The sequence below is a fragment of the Drosophila willistoni genome, chromosome 3R (assembly GCF_018902025.1).
Source record: "Drosophila willistoni isolate 14030-0811.24 chromosome 3R, UCI_dwil_1.1, whole genome shotgun sequence".
Lineage (NCBI taxonomy): Eukaryota > Metazoa > Arthropoda > Insecta > Diptera > Drosophilidae > Drosophila > Drosophila willistoni.
In genome coordinates this window covers 31,327,576-31,347,758 of record NC_061086.1, presented here as the reverse complement: position 1 = coordinate 31,347,758, position 20,183 = coordinate 31,327,576, and the positions used below count along the sequence as shown (strand labels likewise).

The window sequence follows — 20,183 nt, the reverse complement described above, 5'->3', positions numbered from 1 at the left end:
CTCTCTCTCTCTATCTCTCTCTATCTGTAGTGGATATTTTTGATTTTCAGTCTTAGAGTACGCCTCACAATATACACACAAACACATACGCGCGCTTTTTTTTTGTTTTTGATCAATTTTCCCCCAAAAATGAAAAAATGAACCAACGAAAAGAAAACTACCTACCAAATCTGTTTCTAGCTGGATCTGCACTCAAGACATACATGGAGGGCCACTAAACGTAGCGCATCTACGGCCAGCAGTTCCTTGGACAGTGAATTGACTCGCTCGACAAGCAAAAAGCGTAAATTACACAAAAAATCAATCAAGTCGCATAGAAGCAAGAAGCACTCACATAAATCCAAGTCAAAACGATCTCACAGACATTAATTTGACCAGCTTTAGTTAAAATGCAAGAAAAAAGCCCACACACTTACATACACACACACACACAAACACAAACACACATGTTATTAATACTCATAACTCGTTCCAACATTTAGTTACATTTTGTCTTTTTTTTTCTGTTTTTCCTTTGTTGTGTATAATCCAAAAAAAAAAAATGTTGATCGAAATTTGTCCCACACACAAACACACACACACATACACACACAGACAAATGGACACCCCCCCAAACCAAGGCAAGCAGATCAGATCAGTTCAATAACCAGAAATGCTGCCATAACACCCAACCCGGATTCAACTGATTTGACTATATATATATTTTTTAAGATGCGAACGCTAAACCCCCTGCCCTGCCCCTTAACCCCCACAACCATTTGGCCTATCTTGGCTATTTTTATTTGCGAAACGACTTGGATCTATCTATATATACAAGGAACCCCCCAATTCCCCCCCGGCCATTCCTATCTTCTTTAACCAACAAACCATTTTGACCATGTTTAATCTAAAGGATAATATCATGTAAATGTTTTAAATATATGCACACCACACATACACACAGACACAGACACATACATATATAAATATTGACTATTGTGAAGAATTCTAAATTGTTACACACCAGACACACGCATACCGCTACCCCTCCCCCACGTCCTCAACCGCCCTCAACCGCCCTCACATTCATTCAGTCACTCTGGACGACCCCCCCATCTAACTATATGTTTAATTTTTTTTTTAAATTTACTTTTTGGTCTAACAATGTAAACAAAAAAATGCCCAAGTCCCCAACGTTATGTCAACAACACATATTTCTTTCGATCTGTAACAAGCAAAAATAAAATGAAGCAAAAATTAAAAGCAAAAACAACCCAAAAAAACATTTCACTAAAAAACAAACAAAAAAAAGAAATAAAACAAAAAGTATATGAAAAAATATGAAATCTATCTTTCTCTGTCTATCTTCTACAACAACAACAACAACAAATCCTCATTGAAACCATAGCCCGGCTAAAAGCAAAAAGAAAGCAAACCAAACCAAAAATAACAACAACATTGAACCATTTTTGTATTAACAATATTTTTAATTCTTTTTCTCTTTTTTCTCTTTTGAAAATGCTGCACACACACCCACAAAAACAATACACACACACCCACACACACACACACACATCCAACTCTCGATCAATAAATGCGCTCTAATGGAAATGCAGTAGTCGGTAAACGTAAGTTCGATGGAGGTCACCAAAATCCGGCAGATGTTAAGCGACGTTACCCAAGCGGTTTAATAGGAAATGGCGGCAGTTGGGGCAGTTTACCGCTACCACAGCAACCTCTAGGCACAAATGGTGAACAGTGGTACATGGATACGTTTTCGGCATGGAGTTAAAAACCAACAACAACAGCAACAACAACAGCAACACACAGTTAAAGCAACAACAATAAAACATACACACACACAAATTGAGCAGCAGCAGCAACAGCAACAACAAACAACTATAACAATATATATATTTTCAACAACAATAATTGGAAATAATGCAGCAAATCACCGCAATTCTTCTCACTCCCTCCTCCCTAACCCGCTCCCCCCTCACCCCTTTCCCCTCTTACAACTTTTTTATATAGTAAGAAACACGTATGTCTTAGGATTATCCTCAATCTATCAATTCCAAAATTAGCAAACGTTTTCTACTTAACACACCATCAAAATCCTCCCCTCTAAAAAGTGGTGGCATATATATATATATATATTATGTAGGTGTGTTCTAGATCTATATATATGTTATATGGAATATGTATGTATGTAATCTCAACCTCAAGTAGTAAAAAAAAAGCCTTGCAAACAGAAGCAGCAGCAGCAGCAACAGCAGTAAAACAACATTTTTAACGTATTTTTCACCAACTTTTTTAAAAGTAAATTTGAACAAAGAAAAAAATAACAATTTTTTAAAATTAATTAACAAGCAAAAAAATAAGATCGAAAGTAAAGAGAGGAGGGAACGTTTTTAACTTGTAATCGAAACAATAATTGAGCGTATATAGCAAAAGTAAATAACATATATATATACATATATATATCGTAAACCTATATAAAGATTAAAACAGATTTTAAAACTTAAGCAAGCAGCATACACACACACAAAAACATACATATATAAAATGAAAGTGTATCTGTGTCTCAGCGAGAAAAGAGGATAAGAAGAGGGGAGGAGTGCATTAAATTGGAAAACTTTTACCATATTTACAATTGAAATCAAATACGAGAAGAAGGAAAAGCTAAAGCTATTGTATACATCTAAAAACACATGCATACATATACATATATATATGTATGTAACAAAAAGTAACTTACAATACATATATACAAAAATTATAAAGCTCAGATGATTGAAAGAAAACGAGAAACTGAAAATAAGAAAAACAAATTCAAATTGAAATAAAAAGCAAAGCTTCATTAAGTAAAAATTGACTGATTACGACAAAAACAAAAAAAAATAAAAAATAATAAATTAGAAAGAACAAGTAGTAACAAAAAAAAGGATATAAATTCTAGATATGCGCTTTGAGGGCATTATTATATAATGCCCCAGCGTAAGCAAATGGCAAGACTTTCTGCAAAAAACATATAAAGAAAAAAGAAAAAACCAAAACATTGAGTAAACCAGATATATATAAACTATTTTTTAAAATCAACTAAAATTTAGGCAACTTTAACAACAACAACAACAACAACAAAATAGAGAGTATATATGTAGAGAGCTAAGTAAAATTGCACACAGGGACAGACTGACAGACAGACAAACAATAAAGAAAAAATTATTCTTAACAACGAATTACTTACAATTAGAAAGAGACCCTAGATAAACAGTTACACGCAGACATCACAAAATCAGCAGAGTAAAGTTTCATAATAAATTAAACGAAATTGATAATAATACATAATAATAATAATAATCAATATTTACACTTAACTAAAATGGAATTACTATGACGATTTATATAATCCGCTTAGGTCTTAAACACAAATTCAATTCAGCCCTCTGAGAACTTATGAATTCACATTTAGCCAATGCGCTCTTTTAATCCCCTCCTAAAAAGAAAACTATATTGCAAGTTACCCAAAAAAAAAAAAAACAAAATAAAACATAAACATACTTTATATGCAATTCTTTGCCTCAGCCTTTCAAAAAATAAAACACAAAAACAAAAAGCAAACTTATTTAAGAAAAAACCTGCTACAAGGCGCACATAAAACAAAGACACCACGTACATATAATCCTTTTATATATATGGTAAAGATTGGCAAAGATTTTAAAATAAATACTAGTTCCGGGAACTAATTCAGTTCCGCTTAGAGAGGAACTAGCGAAGGGTGTACATAACTGTACTTGCAACTAAAGAACTGTAATTGTAACTTCATGCCTACTAATACTTACACACGCTCACAAAACAGACACATCTGGTCACACTCAAAGCAAAAAAAAAAATACTGAAAATTACTTGCCTGAAACTTTTTTCAAAGAAATTCATTTCCGTTTCCGTTTTCTTGATCTAGATCTCAAATTATAGAGCAAAACAAAAAGAAAAAAACATGTATAAAAACAAACAAAATTAGTTTTAAACTAAAGCAAATAATAACAAAAATGAAAAATCCTACTTCCAGCTATAATATTAAAACAAAACTCAAACTGTTGGCAATTAAAATTAAAAACAAAAAACAAAAAAAAAATTAAAAACTAATTGAAAAGTAAGCAAAAAGTGTGTAAGAAAACGAAGAGAGAAACGTATCTATGACTATTGTTAACCACATTAAGCCTAGATGCAAAAAAAGAAACAAAAAAACCAAGCAACAAAAGCAAATATTATAATTTTTATTATGTTACACACACACACACAGACAGACACAGAAACATATACACACACCAAGCAGTTGCCTAAAAGAAAACAACAACAAAAATATTAAACAATTTCAACTTTATATAAAACTTGCGCAAAATTTTGCAAACCAGCAAAAAACTTTAATACTTAATTATTAGCCACAAACAATAAGTGAAGAAAAAACAAACAAATTTAATAACAAAAACCATATACAACAAGAAATTCTAAATGACCATAGTTAAGCTTAAAATTAGTACACACACACACACACACACATAGATACAAACACACAAGTAAACTGCTGTCGAAAAGAAAGTGCAGAGTACGCCATTTTCTAAGATTTTATAAAATATTTAACCCAAATTTGAATACTTATTTTATGTTTTTCTGAAATGTTTTTTATAAATTTTCTTAACACTCACACACACACACACAATAATTAAAGTAATTTATAGAAGTTAAAGCAAAATTTATTTACTTTTTTTAAAACCGCATGCAAAATTTAATTTTATTTTTTTATTTGTTATTTCAAAACTTTCTTTAAAAGTTAAAAACTTTTTTTTTTTTTTAATTTTGGTGACTTTTTGTGTGAACCGAAAAGCGTAAAAGAAGAGAAAAAAATTGCAAATATATACATATTATACAATACATTAATTTTAAAAGTTTTTTGTTTAATTCTCGATACTGTACTGATTTTAAATATTGTTTTCAATTTGTAATTTAATTTGTAAGTTTTTTTGTAATTGTTAATGTCTCTGTTTTTTGTCTTAATTGTAAACTAAAAAAAAAAAAAAACAACCCAAAAGCAAAAAAAAAAAACAAATTAATTGGCAACTTGTTACACTCCGTTAAAAAAAAAAACAAAAATCAAATTAATCGACAAGTTAAACAAAGTGCCGCCTAATCAGTTTTCTATTCTTTCTGACTTAACCCAACTTGAAGAAAGTTTCATCAACTAACTAATAATCCTACTAAAATTTCTTCAACATTCTTTTTACTCTTTTACTCCTCTTACTCCTTTTTTCCTTCGTTTAATTGTGTTAAATATTGTAATTTGTTTGTTTGTTTAATTAATTTTTTTCGGGAAAGCAAAAACGTTTGGCAAAATTAGTTTTTAATTTTTGATTATAAATATGAATTATAATACATATACATATATAATATATATATATATACATTTTAAACCCAGATGAATATTAATTATTAGTGAAATATTTTTATGATTTAACTATTAATGAATCTAATGTTAAACAATTTTACTTACCGAACTAATAACTCCTAGCTCTTTAATTCGTTTCAAACATATTTCATTATTAATTGTTTTTTTCGCCCCTGCCCCACCCCCCCAAGAGTACTTTGTAAAAGGAAGCAAAATTATTATTAATCCGTTTCGTTTTCTCTTTGGTTTAACTAACATTTAAAATTATCTAAATATGTGTGTTACATTTCAATTTTAACTAAACAACAGTAAGGGAAACTATAATTCAATTCAACATTAATAACAACAACAACAACAACAGCATAAACAAAACAAAAAAATCAGAGTTATTAAAATGAGATATAAAAGATATACTTTACATGAATTGTGATGATGCAAAGGCAAGATTTAATCATAATTACTAAATCTATATATATATATATACAAGTAACAAATATATACAAATATATATAACTTTCTATCTAAATACATATATGTATTTATATGAGTATATATATTGAATATATATATATATTGTATATGATGTAGTAGGATGTAGGCGTGTATAATCTAACTTTACTTTTAAACAGACTGCGTACGTATTAAAAATTTTTAAAATTAAAAAAATTGTGTAAAATGTTTTAAGTTTTGAGAAATTGGCAAATAAAGAAAACAATAAAAATTAATAAATCAAAAAAAAAAAAAAACACCAGATGAATGAATTATATAACTTATACATAGATAGAATTCTATGTGTACTTCGTTTTGAAAACTTTTTCCAAATTCTTTTTTTTTTAAATCTCTTTTCCAGCTATATTTCAAAACTTATAAAATCAATTGGCAACAAAAATTGTACCAGTTGTTTAAAGACTAAAAGTAAAGGAATGTGTTTTGATTGTGGATTATTAAACGTCGGCAAGAATCCAATAACAACTTCGATTCGGGTTCTGATCCGCTTTATTGTCTCTTAATAATTTCCAATGATTCATTGCACACACAATTTAGTTGAATTTAAAGGTGTGTAGGTGTGTGTGTGTGTGTGTGAGTGTGTGTATTTGATTTAGTTTTATTTTCCTAACTATCTAAAATCTATATAGGATATATGATATTGATTTTTTGTAATCACAATCACATCACAAAAACATTTCGCATAGGGATTCATGTGCCGTGTAACGTAACGTCGCCAATTAAAAAACAACAACAAAAACAACATGAAATCTGTAAAATGAGGAGAAACTTTTACGTCTTAATACAAAAACAAAAAGAAAAACAAAAACAAAAAACAATTATTGTTAACGAAGAGAACAAAAGTGTGAGGAGTGAATGAAAATAAAGATGAAGATGAAGCATATTGTACTAAACAAATATTTGATATACATACATTTGTTATTATTTGTAATACGAAAAATTAAATAAATTAAATTGCATCCAGATAATAAAAAGAAACAACAAAATGAAAAGAAAAACAAAAAACGATCAAACATTTTGAGGTTTGTATGTTTTTTATTGTTAAATTGTTCTTAGAAACATTTACTGCGCGACGAAGATTTGCTACGACTGCCGCCGCTTGTGCTTGGTCTGATCGAACTGGAACTAATGCCAGCCATTTCATCGGTCATTATAGTCTCATCCACACTGGCATCATCTTCGGGTATGTCCTCATCACTGTTCTCCTCGCTTATAATTGAGCCAACCGGCGTGGTAATGGCATCGCCATGCAAATCTCTATTGATTATGTTGCCCATGTGAAAAGCCGAATGGCAGTTATTAGCAGCTAATAGAGCCTTGACCCGAAATACCAATACTTCGATAGTTTCACGCAGCGAGGGTATGTACGATATGATGGCGGTGTTCTTGATGAGCTTCGAATGGCAGCAAAGTTGATGCAGGAATCTTGTGACATTCTGTAGTTCATGCAAAAACTTGGTGAGACGCGTGGGATCTTCGCGCACAATGGTCTCCAGCAATGGCACTCCATGTTGGAGCAGTTGCTTTAGGAACATCAACGAGTGCTTGAGGAATAATGAAAAGTTTCGAGGCTGTTCCACTTTTTGGACAATGTTTAGTAGGCCATTCAAGAGGTCAACTGTTGATTCCCAAAGTTTAAAGCGATCTCCATCAGTATCCACACCCAATTGGACACTCAAAGTGTTAACAAGAACCTCACACACGCCACGAAATAGTATGGGAAAATTGGCTCTGAAAAATGTAAACATCAATTAATTCATTTCGTTAATTCGTTAAAAATTTACTACTCACTTTTTAAAGTTGGGATATGAATTTAAAGACTTGTCCTTTGTATTAAGCAGCATACATTCCTGTTTTAGGGCATGCAAAAGGTTCTTTTGTCGATCATACAAAGAGCTTTTAAGGAAACCTTTGACCAACTCATCCAAATAAATGTTACATTGACTGCCCTTTTCCAAATTTCCCGTGAAATTGAACCATTTCCGACGCAGAAACTTTTCACAAAGATCGCCTGGAGCAAATAAACAAATCAAATCAAAAGAAATGCTTTTGCTTTTAATGTACACTAAGACTTACGCGTATCTTCGGCTTGCTGGAATCTAGGTTGACTGGAATCATCAGAATCGCAAAATTTACTCAAACTGCATACAAGTCGATGGAGTTGAACTGTTGTACTCAAAGTTAGCACTGACTTTTCATACTTGATGAAATAATCAAAGATTTGCGATGCGACTTTGGAAACGGTTTGTTTTCTGAGAGCCCTCCACTGGTCTGCAGGCATGAGCATATATAACGATTCTACAAGTAAGTAAGTAATATAATTAAACTATAATTTTATATGTCGTATCCAGCATAGTGAACTCACTGTGCAGTAAATCTGCATGCGATTTATCGGTCCATTCGTTCCAGGCAAAGTACAAGGCAAATAAACGTATACAGAGACCAAAGCAGGCTTTCACATAATTGAATCTCTCCTTGAACAAATCCAAATTGCTATAGACATTATTTACCTGAGCCATCTGCTCATCGATTGCCTGAGCCAAGATAATTAAATTCTTATTCACTTCTGGCAGACATGTATGAAGATCATTAATAAGATACTCCGGTTTGCTGACATGAAGCAATTGCGAATCAGCATCTGTGGCATCCGTGTGCTGTCCAAGAACGGCAGCTTCGAGTTTTTGCACTAGATCCACGAGGAGAAATCGAAACTCTGAGAGGCCCAAAAAGTGTCCCACCTGATCGGACTCCAAGGGATAATTAAGGGTGAATTTTTGTTCAACCAACAAAATAATAATGCCAGCACCCATCGGTCTATATTTCTCCTGATGGCTATACAGATGCTCGAAGTCAATTTTGTTCTTGATGGTCTTGCAAGGTCCCAGCCTCATGGTCATGTCGGGCAACGTAGACTGATTGGCCATGGCACATGGATCCATGACTGTTTCATTGTGTTCACCTCGACCAGCGGGCAGTGTCCTTGCATTTGGATGTGTCTGCTTTGCTCCCATTTGTTTGGCATTACTTAAAAATTGATATGGTGGCGGTACAAAATCCAAAGGGGCATGTTTCAAAAGCGTTTTCACCTTCTGTTCCAAGTGTATTAGTTCATCCAAACGAAGGAGCACACGACTCCTTGTGGCAGGATGCTTTTGAGATGTGAATGCACTGATCGTAACTCTCATCCAGTTGATGGTGTGAAAACAGATCGTTAGCACAGCTTTCTGCTGATCCTCGCTAAAGTTGTCATAGATGGCCAAATAGTTGCCGTCATCAATGAATTTGGGCAACACAATGGCACAGCCCAGCAAGGCATTTATCGATTCTAAACTATACTGATAGCGTAAATTGTGAAGTACACTGACCAAATTAAAGAGTGGCGCCATCACATATATAGATTCAGAGGCTCTGTAAAGGATTATTATGAGAATTTTCGTCTATCAACAGGGAAATAACGATAACTCACTGATTTTTTGGGGCCAAGACCAGCTTAGATATATTGATTCCAATCTTGAGTACCTCAGTTTCAGTTTCGATATTTGAATCGTCCAATTCGTTAATATTTTTTTGATATTCCAATTGAATACCTCTGCAAGAATACGTTTAGTTAAAGAAAGTGAAAACTCTTAGGCATGTTAGCTCACTTGATTGTATCGGGCTCATCTTCGGTCACAAAGATACTCTGAAAACGAAAGGTCATCACCTCACATAGCCATATAACTAAATCCTTGTCCAGATGACATGAATTCTCGTTATTGGTGCAGCGATCATAGAAAACATTTGCCAATTCCTCAAAGAATAGAGCCATCAATTCAGCATTATTAATAATTGAGGATTGAGTAATGACTAGAGAAAACAATATGTGAATAAGTTAATAATTTAACTTTAGCTCATTACTCACTGATCAAATTGCTTGCCATTTTGCCACGCCCCTGCAGCATATCTATATTATCCACACGCGACACAAAATCATCTGGCTGTATTTCATTTGACTCAATGCGTCCGACTGCATCTACAAGCTGAACACAACCGATGATTCCCTGCTTCTTCACAGAATCATCCCGATTAATTAGCTGCTTCTTGACCACCATATCGATTTGCTCTTGCAATTGGACACATTCCGTTAGCTTAGGATCTGGAAATGCCACATGACAAAGCAGATCCATGGCCAGACGTGTTTGGGATAATGTCAGGTCACTCAAACGATCAAGCAATGGTATCAAGAGCATGGCACAATTCTGAACACCTTTTGGATTTTTACACTGAAGCTCTCGTAATAGATTTAAAGCTGTGGTAGTTAAATGATTCGCTGACTTGTCACACGTCAGCTCGAGCAGTTTTTTCAAAATACTTTTCTGTATGGAATCGAATATTTTGAAAAGCATGCCATAAGCGGATTTGGCAAAATCCGATACAGCACGATTCTTTTCACGCATAAAACCATGCAGTAGATGCATCAGTATGCTAATATTCTGCTCCAATATATGAGGATAGTGTAATTTAACTTCCTCAAGTATCTCCACCGTAATGTACTCCAATTTAATGCGTCGACGAAGCTTTTAAATGAAAACACTTCAATTAGACATCTATACATATATCAGTTATGAGGTTTTAAGAACTTACTATATTCTCTATATACATGGAGTTGTCCTCATTGACATCTATCAGCAAAAGCAACATAATCAAATCAAATGATCTGAAAATCATCAAACATCTAAAATTACCATAATCAATCGATGTAATATCATCTCACTTGAATGCGTTCGAACGTAAACCAGATATAGATCTCTGCCATAACTGATAGAAACGTTGCGATCGTATAAGACCCAATTTCAAGAATTCGAAGAGCTCAAGTTGTGATTTCTTATCGTTGGCCAAATTGGAGTTGGCACCTTGATACCAGTTGAAAATTTCCCGCAGACTTACTATTAACTGGAATATTAATCAAGAGTTATAAACATTGTAAAAGACAAATCAGTTTCTAATATTTACCTGTCGCACACTTTCATCTGTGTCTGTTTTAAGTAAATTTAACAAGAGCCTAATGCAATGTGGCATTGTCTAAATAAAATTGTTATATAGTCAATAGATAATAGCAGTAAAATGTGAGACAAAACTACCGTCTCTGGGCAGCAGCCACTTGTTATGAATTCCAAAATCCGTCCACATAGTCTACTCTGAACTCCTGGACTCAACGATAAATTGCTCAGCGTTTGCACGGTGGTCATATGAAAGAGTTCTTCATTGGATGAGTAGTTTATACTGCAAGAAGATGTAAAATCTAAATGATTTTTGTACTTCCAATTAATTAACTTACATAAGCAAGTCCACAAATTCATCATGCTTGCTGGCATCGAGTACAAATTCGGCATTATTGATAATGTCCAATCTGGCAGATTGATGGGCATTGTTAAAGACACGTTCTATGCGTTTGTAGATTTCTTCGCTATGCGACAGGGTCATATAACGCAATTGAGCGAGCATGAGTGGCAATAATGAAATGCCTCCTCCAACCGCCTGTCCACTCAGGAGATCCTCTGATGTGGCCATCTCTTCGATTTTGTTTAATAACACCTCGAGGCAAGGTTCTCTCAGGAAATCAATCATTAGAAAGTTCATAAAAATGCTGTTTTGTGACTGATAGATTTGCTCCTCGCCTGCAGCATCCACCGTGCAGCCACTGAGCAGCTTCTGTGCCATTTTTGATTTGGAAGACAGCGCCAAATTGAGGCCAGTTTTAAATGTTTCCACTTTGTCGGCATAGCCCGGGGCGCGTAGAAAAATATCCCGAAGCTTCGAGACAATGGAAACATGGTCACAAGAGAGAACAAAAGTATCACCTTGATCCAATTGCACGCCAGATCTTATGAGAACAAGCTCGAAGAAACTATTTGGCTGACGAGAAGTTCCCAAGCCATTTCTTCCCGACGATTGTGTCCGACCCAAGGTGGCTGCCAAAATTGTGCTGTGCTGGGAAAGGAAACGCTGAGTGTGCTCCTGGGATGCTGGTATATTCTCCTCACTGCTCATGAATTCAATAGAAACTTCTGTGTTTGCCTCATCTTTGCTGGTGTCCTCATGACGCTGTCGCCGTTAAAAAGTGAAGAATATTTCAACTTTACATTCCCGGAATTCCAATTTCCATTCCATCCAATAGTACTCACCGGAATTTTTATGGTGTCATTTTCATCTATGGCATTTAATGGCTTTTGATTTCGCTTTTTGCGATTGCGATACATGGTTAAATCTTATAAATAAACAAAAAACAAAATCGCAGCTATAAAGGCGCCAACAGTGTGACCGTGCCGCCTTTTATATAAAAATACCACACACTTGCGTTGTCCAACACCAATAAGGCGCTTATATTTGAAAAAATGCATTTACGTTATCCAACACTAATTCAACGTTTAAATTGTGACTACAGGAATTCAAACTTTTATTTATTTATATTTTTAACTATATTGCTTTTATAACTATTGAGTATATTTTAATATATAGATATATTGTATGTGGTTGATATAAAAATTGTAAATACTACATATGTGCTTGCTTAAATGTGTTAACTGGAAGCATGTTCCAAAGAGTATATAATTAGTTATAAATAACACCATGCAACAATTTTGCAGTCATCAATTCGTTTTCGACTAGAATTTTCGGCCTTTAATTGAATTATTCTATTGTATTCATTTGGCGCTAGTCTTTTTTCGAAAACGAAAATTGTATTGCACATGGTTACATTTTAATAAATTTAAAGCCATTTTTTAACTGAATCAACTTGAGTGCTCATAACGTATTTCGTATTATGTTTGTATATATAAATATAATTTCTAGATAATTGCTAAAAAGAAGGAAGTACAAAATGTTTTCTTTGATTTGATTAGATGATTATGTCAGGAATTGACCTCTCGTTTGCGACTTAATTATTTAGAAAATCACTAATTTGGCGTTGTTGTTTTCAATATTGCTATTAATTCTGATGATTATTTTCTTTCACTGTTCTTGTCATATATATATCACACCAATCGCAGTCGTTCTACACCATAACAATACTGTTTTCACTTCAATACATTCACATTACTTAGGTTTTTTTCGCTCGACGCCTCTTAAATCCACCCATTTGCTTTAATAATTGAGAATTCTCATCATCCAAATCCATATTTGGTTCCCACAGCCTTAAGTGTTTCGGTATGTATATCAAACCCAATAATGTGATGGCTAAAAATAGGAAAGGAGTGATAAATACTATATTTTATAATATACAAACTTATTTGACTTACAGTTCAACACGCACGGGAAAATCACATAAAAATTCAATGTGCTGGAGCGGAAATATAAGGCCTCAGTGGCATAGAAAACCATGGTAAGAGCCAAAGAGCAGCCACCCATGCTGACAACGCTAAAAGCAAAAAGAATGAAATTAGTCTAAAAACAACTAAAAGAGAGATTAAATTTATAAAGACATATTGAGAATGTATATAATTAGTCCTTGTTCATTCATCATTAATATATAATTTTGATTACCTATTTATATAAAGGTTTTAGAATACTCTATAGCATTCAATTGGATAAACTTTGTGCTTCTCTCTCTTAATTCCATTTGATCTCTATTATTCCCGGTCTAATATAAAATTTAATCCTCCAAATTTGATTTATTTTAAGCTACTAAAGTGTTCTAATTACATATTAATGTACATATAATTAATTTCCCATAAATTTGCCATAACAACCATAACGAAAATAACAAACGACATTCCTTTGGGTCATGAAATGTGTCACCTACACACACACACACACTCACAGGAATAAACCTAATCGAAATTAATTTTCAAAATAGCATTCTACAATCTTAAATCTTATGAAATTTCAATTACTTACGGTCTATAATGTATATAAAGAGTGCAATGGACCAAAGCAATTGCCTTCAAAAGACAATACATGCCAATGATGCGCGATATAGTGTAGTCACCTGAAATATATATATATATATAGTTGAATATATATTTGATTTTTAAATATCTTACCCTCTATAAATTGTGTTTCACTGTGATCGCCGAGAAAACTTCGCCGTTCGATGTAACTACGGAAGGCAGTTCCTAGATCCATAAATGCAACAAAAGCTATCCAACCGCGAAAGGCATAGAGAAGACGTTCCCTTGGACGACTGCTAGACGACTGCATGGCAGCCCTAAAGATGCAAAATTATGAAAAATTTACATAAATATAAATATAGATAGATAAATATAGATACAAAACAAACCAATGACTTCTATGCTGCACCATTGGCTAGCTAATAACTAATGAGGACAGATGCAAATTCAAGGGGTCTCTTTGGTTTTCTCGACACTTGAAAGTTCAATGTCCTAATTTCCTGTTTCACAAGCAATAAAAAAAATCACGTAAGGAGCACCTAATCAGATTGCAAGCCACTCAGAAACATAACTAAGAAATCTCAAATTCTCACGGCACATGCCGGCACATGGGCTAGCAAAATCGATATCTTCTTTCCCATCCCCCAATCCCCGCAATCCTTGTCACAGCACTTATCATTTATGCAACGAGAAATATTTTTACACAGCTTAATTCCTGGCTGCACGCAAACACGTGCTTATGTGGTGGGTGGCAGGTGGGTCATTTTGCCTTATTCCGGCTGTTTATTTTCCGTAAACAAGAAAACCTACTTAATATTTCCCGGGGCAACAAGAAGGGGCGATGCCTATCACAACGAAAGCGAGGCAAAGGGAGCCGGACCCCGGCATGCATAATTATAGTTTTGGTTCTTGTTTCTTACATATCTTTGCACTTAATATTCTTGATCAGACAAGACGTATGCTCGTATATATCCGGGCTATGTTGCACTTGTTAAAATTAAATTTCTTTTTTTATTTTCTGCACATTTCTCTCGCTTAATCGTTCCGCTGCGTTGTCCGTCGTTGACTGTAAAGCACTTGGTTCCATGGAATGCGCTGCCCGCAATGAAACAACCACCGGATGGAGGCGCCAACAAGGTAACCGCCACCAGATGTCGCCACTCGACACGTAACGTAACGGTAAGACTTTTTCATTTCATTCAAATGTATTCTCATACATACTTTGTTCATATTCATTTTATTTAAAGAAAAACGTATCAAAAAATTTGTTTATTTTGCCTAGAACTTCCCTCAGTTTGTGTCATGTGTGTGGGTGGGGGGGAGCTGCAATTAATCCTTGCCAATATTTCCCTCAGTCTTGCGATATTCTGCCCAATCCACAAACCCATCATCGTTCAAATCCATATTCTTGAGGACATAGTCAATAGTATCCTCGAGAGCTTTATCCGTATATACACTGCCCGATTTGTGTTCAGCTGGCTTCTCCGTTTCTCCCTCATTGAGATCTGTTGAGGGTTTCTCAACTGAAATGGTAAGACATATAAATTTATGTATGTATACAAATATCTTATGAAATAATTGTTTAAAGAAGAATAATTTAAAGAACTCTCACCGCAAGACATTGAAACCATTTTTGGCCAATCGTTGGCATAAAGTTAGATGAGAAATTGTTGAAAAATATTTAGAGATTTCTTATTTTTTCTTTTCTTTTCGTTTTATTGTTATTACTAAGTCATTGCATGCGTCTTTTAAAGTGAATTCTTCAGTTTTCAAAAAAGTTCAGTTTTTGATTTTCTTTTTTTTTTTGACTCCTTTCATTAAATATATATTTTTTTGTTGGTTTTTTTCTTTCTTTTTTTTTTGTACAAAACAAACGTTACACAATCAGTCAGTTTGTTGATTTTTATGATGAAGTTGTTGCTGCTCTCAGGTTAAATAATAATCAAAAACAAGAAAAAAAAATAATAATAATAACTAAAAACAAATTGCACAGAGATTCGCGCGAACTATTCGAATTTGATTTGAACGGAAGGATTATACAATTTGTTCAATGAAAGCCTTTAACCAATTGGAATGCTTGCAGCATAACTGATTGATTACGAGATAATTTGGAAACTTGATTGAAGTAATTTCAAAATGTTTTGGACAGGATACAAAAAGGAGTATGTGAACGTCACGGCTGCGTGTGTATGTGTGTGTGTTCGTCAATAGGACTTAGACAAGGACATGTGTGTGTGTGTGTGTGAGTGTCTTTGAATGTATGTATGTAACTATGATCAAGCTAAGTGTTAATGAATAGGTTGCTGTTGCTGCTGCTGGTCCTGATGCTGTTGTTGTTGCTGCTTTTCGGCTGCCTTTTGCTGAGCCTTGATGAATTCGGGATAATCGATGTACCCATCACGAGATGTATCATCCATTTGCAAAATGGGATCAATTAGAGCCACCAATTCCTCATCGGAGAACACTTTCTCCTCCACATGCGGCTTCTCGCCGTTAGGCTGCTCTTTACTGCCTTGCTCTGAGCATTATGGAATTATATTTTTTTTGATGGCATTTAAGCAGAATGTTTTTTAGATGCAGTTTTTTGTTTTGTTTGTTTGTTTTGAAATGATGACCACCACAACCAGAACAAACCGGAAACCAATCAAAATGTTAGACATATGCAAAAAGAGGATAAAACAAAACACATGAGTCATACGCAAGAAATTTAAAACGACTTCCAACTATTAACAATGATATATAAATAAAGTCTGCTCACCATGCCAATGGATTAAAGATTTGATCAGTTCACAACCATCCAATTTATTGTTATTATCGGAATCGTGCATTTTAAAGTAATGGAATTGAAGTTCTGCCTCAGACATTTTGCTTGTATCGATGGGAACCTGCATGTGTTCCTGGATATGACTGTAAATAATAAAGAACAATTAATAACTTCATAAGAGTTTGTAGGCTTAAACGAATATCTTTTCCATTTGTATGCTTATCCAAAAGACAGTAGACTATCAGAATATATCTCATAGAAACAAAATCTTAACAAGTTTCACTTTAAATTGCATAGCTCAATGAAGTGAAATTGTAAACATTACACTATCTCTTTAATGAATTCATTAATAAAAAATATTGTTGACATTGTTGCCATAAATAAGTGAGCAGACTGTCAGTTCTTGTTGATAAGATAACAATGCTTTACATAACTAAGCCTGTTTTGATTAATTGTGATGGGAAAATATCACTGATAAGATACGATAAATCAGTAGCAAACAATTTTTGGCAAACTTACGCTCTCTCCTGCTGAATGTTGCCCGTATTCAAGACCTGTTGGGGCTGGCCATGATGATGTCCAGCAGCATGCTGCTGCTGATGCACTTGTTGCTGCTGTTGGACAGGAACTTGCTGCTGCTGCTGGATGGGAACCTGCTGTTGGACAGGAACCTGCTGATATTGTTGTTGCTGTTGAACGGGCACCTGTTCATATTGCTGGCATTGTAGGGGAATAGGGAATTAAAGCTGTTAGTTTTTATGCTCCAAAAAGCAGTAGCCTTGACTGCTTAAATTTGTCTCTTACATATTGTTGTGGTGGAACTCCGGGAGCAACATGACCCTGTTGCTGGTATTGAGGAGGAGGTGGATGTTGTTGATGAACTTGCTGAGGAGGTGCTTGTTGCTATATAAAGATTTGGGAAATAGAAAATTCAATTGCCAGCTGGTAGACAAAAATAAATATTCGAGCTCACATAATGCTGGGGATTCACACCGGGCGCCACTCGCTGAGCACTCGCATAGACGAGAAACAGCAGCAGTAGCTGCACAGCTCGGCTCTGATCGGGGGAATGCATCTAAATGGATAAGCTGGAGGGATTATCTCTAAAACGGGAGATAATCTAAATGTAATCTCTGGTCACCACGTCGCAGTCTACGAAAACACACGTACACAAATCCACTGCACAGGTAATTTGTGGGACCAGAGTAAAAAGTACAAAAAAAGTGGTCACACTTAGGTGGTAAATTACACGGTGGCGCCTATCGCGATCAAAATATCCCAAAAATACCAAAAATACCAAAAATGTGGTCACATCGATATGAAAAACACTATTTGTTCATTTAGCAACACTGGTGGCGAATGAATTACCCAACACTTGGCGTAATGAATCTCTCTTTCTAACAACAAACCGCAAAGAAGCAAGTTGACTGGTTCAGCGCTGCTCAAAATAAAAAGATTTGAATAACTCGACCAGAGAATTTGCTAAGAAATGGTAAGTAATTGCCTTTATGGCCAACTTCGCGAGCAAGGAAATTCAAGAATTCCACTTTTCTTTGTGTGCAGCCAATTTTATTGAACTCACACGTGTCACTCACTACGACCTAACCTCACACTAATTAACCCCGCGTTTTTTCTTCCACTTTTAGGCTGCTGCACCCAAGGATATTGAGAAGCCCCATGCCGGAGATTCTACCTCTGTGCACCGCATTCGCATCACCCTGACCTCCAGGAATGTTCGCTCCTTGGAGAATGTGTGCCGTGATTTGATCAACGGTGCCAAGAACCAGAACCTGCGTGTCAAGGTAATCATCCCTTAAACATAATTGTTTGTGCATTTACCTGGAGGTTTCGCATGGCTGCCAGATGCTTAACCTAGTCATTAATAAATGCTATACGAAAATGCTTGAGTGGACATTATTTTCACTACTGAAATTGTGTCAATGTGAAAATCTACATGATTTAAGCAACAAACACTCCAGATAAAACGATTTATTTGAAATGTTTAACTAATTGTGATCTTAATCCTTTTTGCAGGGCCCCGTACGCATGCCAACCAAGACCCTACGCATCACCACCCGTAAGACACCTTGCGGTGAGGGTTCCAAGACATGGGATCGTTTCCAGGTTAGTTCCCATCGTATACCTATATGGACAGATCTGATATCGTGTTTCGGCCCAAAATTGCTTGCCGCTATACAGTATCAAATAGATTTGCCCAGATTAAACGTGTTCTCATAGTCCACTTTGTTAGTTTATCGTTTTCGATAATATTCACAATTTGGCTCTCCGAATTCGACAAAACTACATCTTTATCTAATGTTGGAACTTGCATTGTAACCCTTGTTTCTTCTTTCACATTTTAGATGAGAATCCACAAGCGTATCATCGACTTGCACTCTCCCTCGGAGATTGTCAAGAAGATCACTTCCATCAACATCGAGCCCGGTGTAGAGGTTGAGGTTACCATTGCCAACTAAACGAACACTTTTCATCGAGAAGAAGTTCTCAATAAAACGCAGAAAACAGTTTTTAAAAAAGAAAAAATGTGTCTTAGTATCGATTTATTGTGCACTATTTAAGGGAAATTTCTTTTTTTTGGAATGAAATTTATAATTAGTAGTAGTCAGGCACTGGAGCACAGGCGATCTTGACAAAATCAGCATAACGCACTGTACTATTGTTGTTTACATTGGCCTCACGGAAAATATTATCAACTTCCCGCATGGACAAGCCCTCGCCCCAATTCTGAAGCAAGTTCCTCAATTGCCTGGCCGATATGGTGCCCTTGTTATGAGGATCAGCGGCCTTAAATGCGGCTATCACCTCATCCGGAAGACTTTCTACCTTTGAATGCTGATGCATAATGTCCAAGAAGTCGGCAAAACTCATTTTACCATTCTTCTGCTTAAGATACGAAACCAGTTCTTGAATGGTTGGCGATAGACCAAGAGAGCGCATGATAACCTGTCCATGGTAAAGAATTAATTTCTCTACCTGTTAAAGGCCAAGTTACAAAACTTACAGTTAGTTCGTCCAAGTTGTTAATTTGACCCGAACGCGCAAAAAGATAAAAACACTCACGGAACTCTGTGGAATAGAGATAAGAGGCAACATTTATAGATTTCGAATGAAGTCATCATTAAACAAATGAGTAATACCATCAATATCCTGTTCTTTGAAATAGCGAGCCTGTAAATAAAAAGAATATAATAGTTTTCATTAAAAATTGTTAATTTATATGGCTATTGAGGCCAGCCAAGTGGAAAGTTCGGGGGAAAGTAACAAAGACAGGAAAATTTTTACCCATTTTTCACTCTCTTTCATAACTTACCATTTTTATATAAAAGATCTCTAAGTTGCAACAAACTAATGTGTAAGTAGACAAACTAAACAAGAAAAGCAATAAATTAAACAAAAATAAATAAATTAAACCAGAGACGGTATGAAAACAGGTGTGTGTGTGTGTGGCTGTGGCCAAAACAAACGGTCATACTAAACAAGTAAATTAATTTTCTGGTATTTTTTTTTTGATAGACCAGACCGCCATTGAAAAATTTAAACTAAATACGATCATCGGGAATACCGTTAATACGATAAACAAGGCATACAAAAATATATAGTT

The 20,183-nt window shown here is 34.8% G+C and overlaps 6 protein-coding genes across 27 annotated transcripts in view; 2 read left to right on the top strand and 4 right to left on the bottom strand.

The window, feature by feature from the left end:
- LOC6649894 (heterogeneous nuclear ribonucleoprotein R) overlaps positions 1-1,818 on the top strand; it is a 50,663-nt gene extending 48,845 nt beyond the window's left edge. For 9 of the 20 annotated variants that reach the window (XM_023179684.2, XM_015177039.3, XM_023179687.2 and 6 more), the window contains one exon: positions 1,596-1,818. In XM_023179684.2, the coding sequence (XP_023035452.1) occupies positions 1,596-1,771 (176 nt within the window). In that variant the 3' untranslated portion in view covers positions 1,772-1,818. Of the gene's footprint in view, positions 1-180; positions 482-1,595 lie in introns of those variants that run through there. The other 11 variants (XM_047009244.1, XM_023179689.2, XM_023179688.2 and 8 more) reach the window with 5 other exon arrangements.
- A 5,135-nt stretch (positions 1,819-6,953) lies between these two features.
- LOC6649893 (Fanconi anemia group D2 protein) lies at positions 6,954-12,225 on the bottom strand. The gene is made up of 13 exons (XM_002072126.4): positions 12,094-12,225; positions 11,247-12,013; positions 11,050-11,191; positions 10,922-10,990; positions 10,683-10,861; positions 10,553-10,625; positions 9,831-10,485; positions 9,574-9,775; positions 9,396-9,518; positions 8,295-9,337; positions 8,006-8,227; positions 7,721-7,940; positions 6,954-7,660 (listed from the first exon to the last, which is right to left on the bottom strand). Exons 1-13 carry the CDS (start codon positions 12,166-12,168, stop codon positions 6,982-6,984), a joined length of 4,449 nt encoding a protein of 1,482 aa, XP_002072162.1. The 5' UTR covers positions 12,169-12,225; the 3' UTR covers positions 6,954-6,981.
- A 479-nt stretch (positions 12,226-12,704) lies between these two features.
- On the bottom strand, positions 12,705-14,898 carry LOC6649892. 2 transcript variants are annotated; one of them, XM_002072125.4, is made up of 5 exons: positions 14,718-14,898; positions 13,951-14,114; positions 13,805-13,895; positions 13,207-13,325; positions 12,705-13,144 (listed from the first exon to the last, which is right to left on the bottom strand). In XM_002072125.4, coding segments are annotated over exons 1-5 (513 nt in total). In that variant the 5' UTR covers positions 14,720-14,898; the 3' UTR covers positions 12,705-13,007. The 2 variants fall into 2 exon arrangements, with proteins under 2 accessions (XP_002072161.2, XP_046865198.1); XM_047009242.1 differs by lacking the exon at positions 14,718-14,898 and adding an exon at positions 14,187-14,224.
- Positions 14,899-15,005: 107 nt separating this feature from the next.
- Positions 15,006-17,757, bottom strand: LOC6649592 (putative mediator of RNA polymerase II transcription subunit 12). Of its 2 annotated transcripts, none has more exons than XM_015177072.3 (5): positions 17,535-17,757; positions 17,366-17,464; positions 17,081-17,277; positions 16,556-16,704; positions 15,006-15,320 (listed from the first exon to the last, which is right to left on the bottom strand). In XM_015177072.3, the coding sequence occupies exons 1-5, from the start codon at positions 17,634-17,636 to the stop codon at positions 15,127-15,129; spliced, it is 741 nt and encodes a 246-aa protein (XP_015032558.1). In that variant the 5' UTR covers positions 17,637-17,757; the 3' UTR covers positions 15,006-15,126. The 2 variants fall into 2 exon arrangements, with proteins under 2 accessions (XP_015032558.1, XP_002072159.1); XM_002072123.4 differs by lacking the exon at positions 15,006-15,320 and adding an exon at positions 15,500-16,315 and having other exon boundaries at positions 17,535-17,756.
- Positions 17,758-17,946: 189 nt separating this feature from the next.
- LOC6649589 (40S ribosomal protein S20) lies at positions 17,947-19,226 on the top strand. Its single transcript, XM_002072122.4, has 4 exons — positions 17,947-18,053; positions 18,208-18,363; positions 18,596-18,685; positions 18,925-19,226. The coding sequence occupies exons 1-4, from the start codon at positions 18,051-18,053 to the stop codon at positions 19,036-19,038; spliced, it is 363 nt and encodes a 120-aa protein (XP_002072158.2). The 5' UTR covers positions 17,947-18,050; the 3' UTR covers positions 19,039-19,226.
- Positions 19,106-19,991, bottom strand: LOC6649588 (calmodulin-like protein 4). The gene is made up of 4 exons (XM_002072121.4): positions 19,893-19,991; positions 19,720-19,750; positions 19,584-19,648; positions 19,106-19,525 (listed from the first exon to the last, which is right to left on the bottom strand). The coding sequence occupies exons 1-4, from the start codon at positions 19,893-19,895 to the stop codon at positions 19,175-19,177; spliced, it is 450 nt and encodes a 149-aa protein (XP_002072157.2). The 5' UTR covers positions 19,896-19,991; the 3' UTR covers positions 19,106-19,174.
- Positions 19,992-20,183: the final 192 nt, after the last annotated feature.

What these genes read in the sequence shown, in the direction of transcription:
- LOC6649893 (XM_002072126.4), bottom strand. Translation starts at nt 12,168, where the DNA reads ATGTATCGCAATCGCAAAAAGCGAAATCAAAAGCCATTAAATGCCATA. An exon ending in GTGGCTGCTGCCCAGAGACG is followed by an intron (nt 10,991 to 11,049) that starts GTAGTTTTGTCT and finishes AATTTTATTTAG; the next exon opens with ACAATGCCACATTGCATTAG. An exon ending in GATGAGCCCGATACAATCAA is followed by an intron (nt 9,519 to 9,573) that starts GTGAGCTAACAT and finishes GTATTCTTGCAG; the next exon opens with AGGTATTCAATTGGAATATC.
- LOC6649588 (XM_002072121.4), bottom strand. An exon ending in CAAAGAACAGGATATTGATG is followed by an intron (nt 19,649 to 19,719) that starts GTATTACTCATT and finishes TCTATTCCACAG; the next exon opens with AGTTCCGTGAGTGTTTTTAT. An exon ending in ACAACTTGGACGAACTAACT is followed by an intron (nt 19,526 to 19,583) that starts GTAAGTTTTGTA and finishes TACCATGGACAG; the next exon opens with GTTATCATGCGCTCTCTTGG.
- LOC6649592 (XM_002072123.4), bottom strand. Translation starts at nt 17,636, where the DNA reads ATGCATTCCCCCGATCAGAGCCGAGCTGTGCAGCTACTGCTGCTGTTT. An exon ending in GTGTGAATCCCCAGCATTAT is followed by an intron (nt 17,465 to 17,534) that starts GTGAGCTCGAAT and finishes ATCTTTATATAG; the next exon opens with CAACAAGCACCTCCTCAGCA. An exon ending in ATCTTTAATCCATTGGCATG is followed by an intron (nt 16,316 to 16,555) that starts GTGAGCAGACTT and finishes CATAATGCTCAG; the next exon opens with AGCAAGGCAGTAAAGAGCAG.
- LOC6649892 (XM_047009242.1), bottom strand. Translation starts at nt 14,209, where the DNA reads ATGGTGCAGCATAGAAGTCATTG. An exon ending in GTGCAGCATAGAAGTCATTG is followed by an intron (nt 14,115 to 14,186) that starts GTTTGTTTTGTA and finishes TTGCATCTTTAG; the next exon opens with GGCTGCCATGCAGTCGTCTA. An exon ending in TGAAACACAATTTATAGAGG is followed by an intron (nt 13,896 to 13,950) that starts GTAAGATATTTA and finishes TATATATTTCAG; the next exon opens with GTGACTACACTATATCGCGC.
- LOC6649589 (XM_002072122.4), top strand. An exon ending in ACCAGAACCTGCGTGTCAAG is followed by an intron (nt 18,364 to 18,595) that starts GTAATCATCCCT and finishes TCCTTTTTGCAG; the next exon opens with GGCCCCGTACGCATGCCAAC. An exon ending in AGACATGGGATCGTTTCCAG is followed by an intron (nt 18,686 to 18,924) that starts GTTAGTTCCCAT and finishes TTCACATTTTAG; the next exon opens with ATGAGAATCCACAAGCGTAT.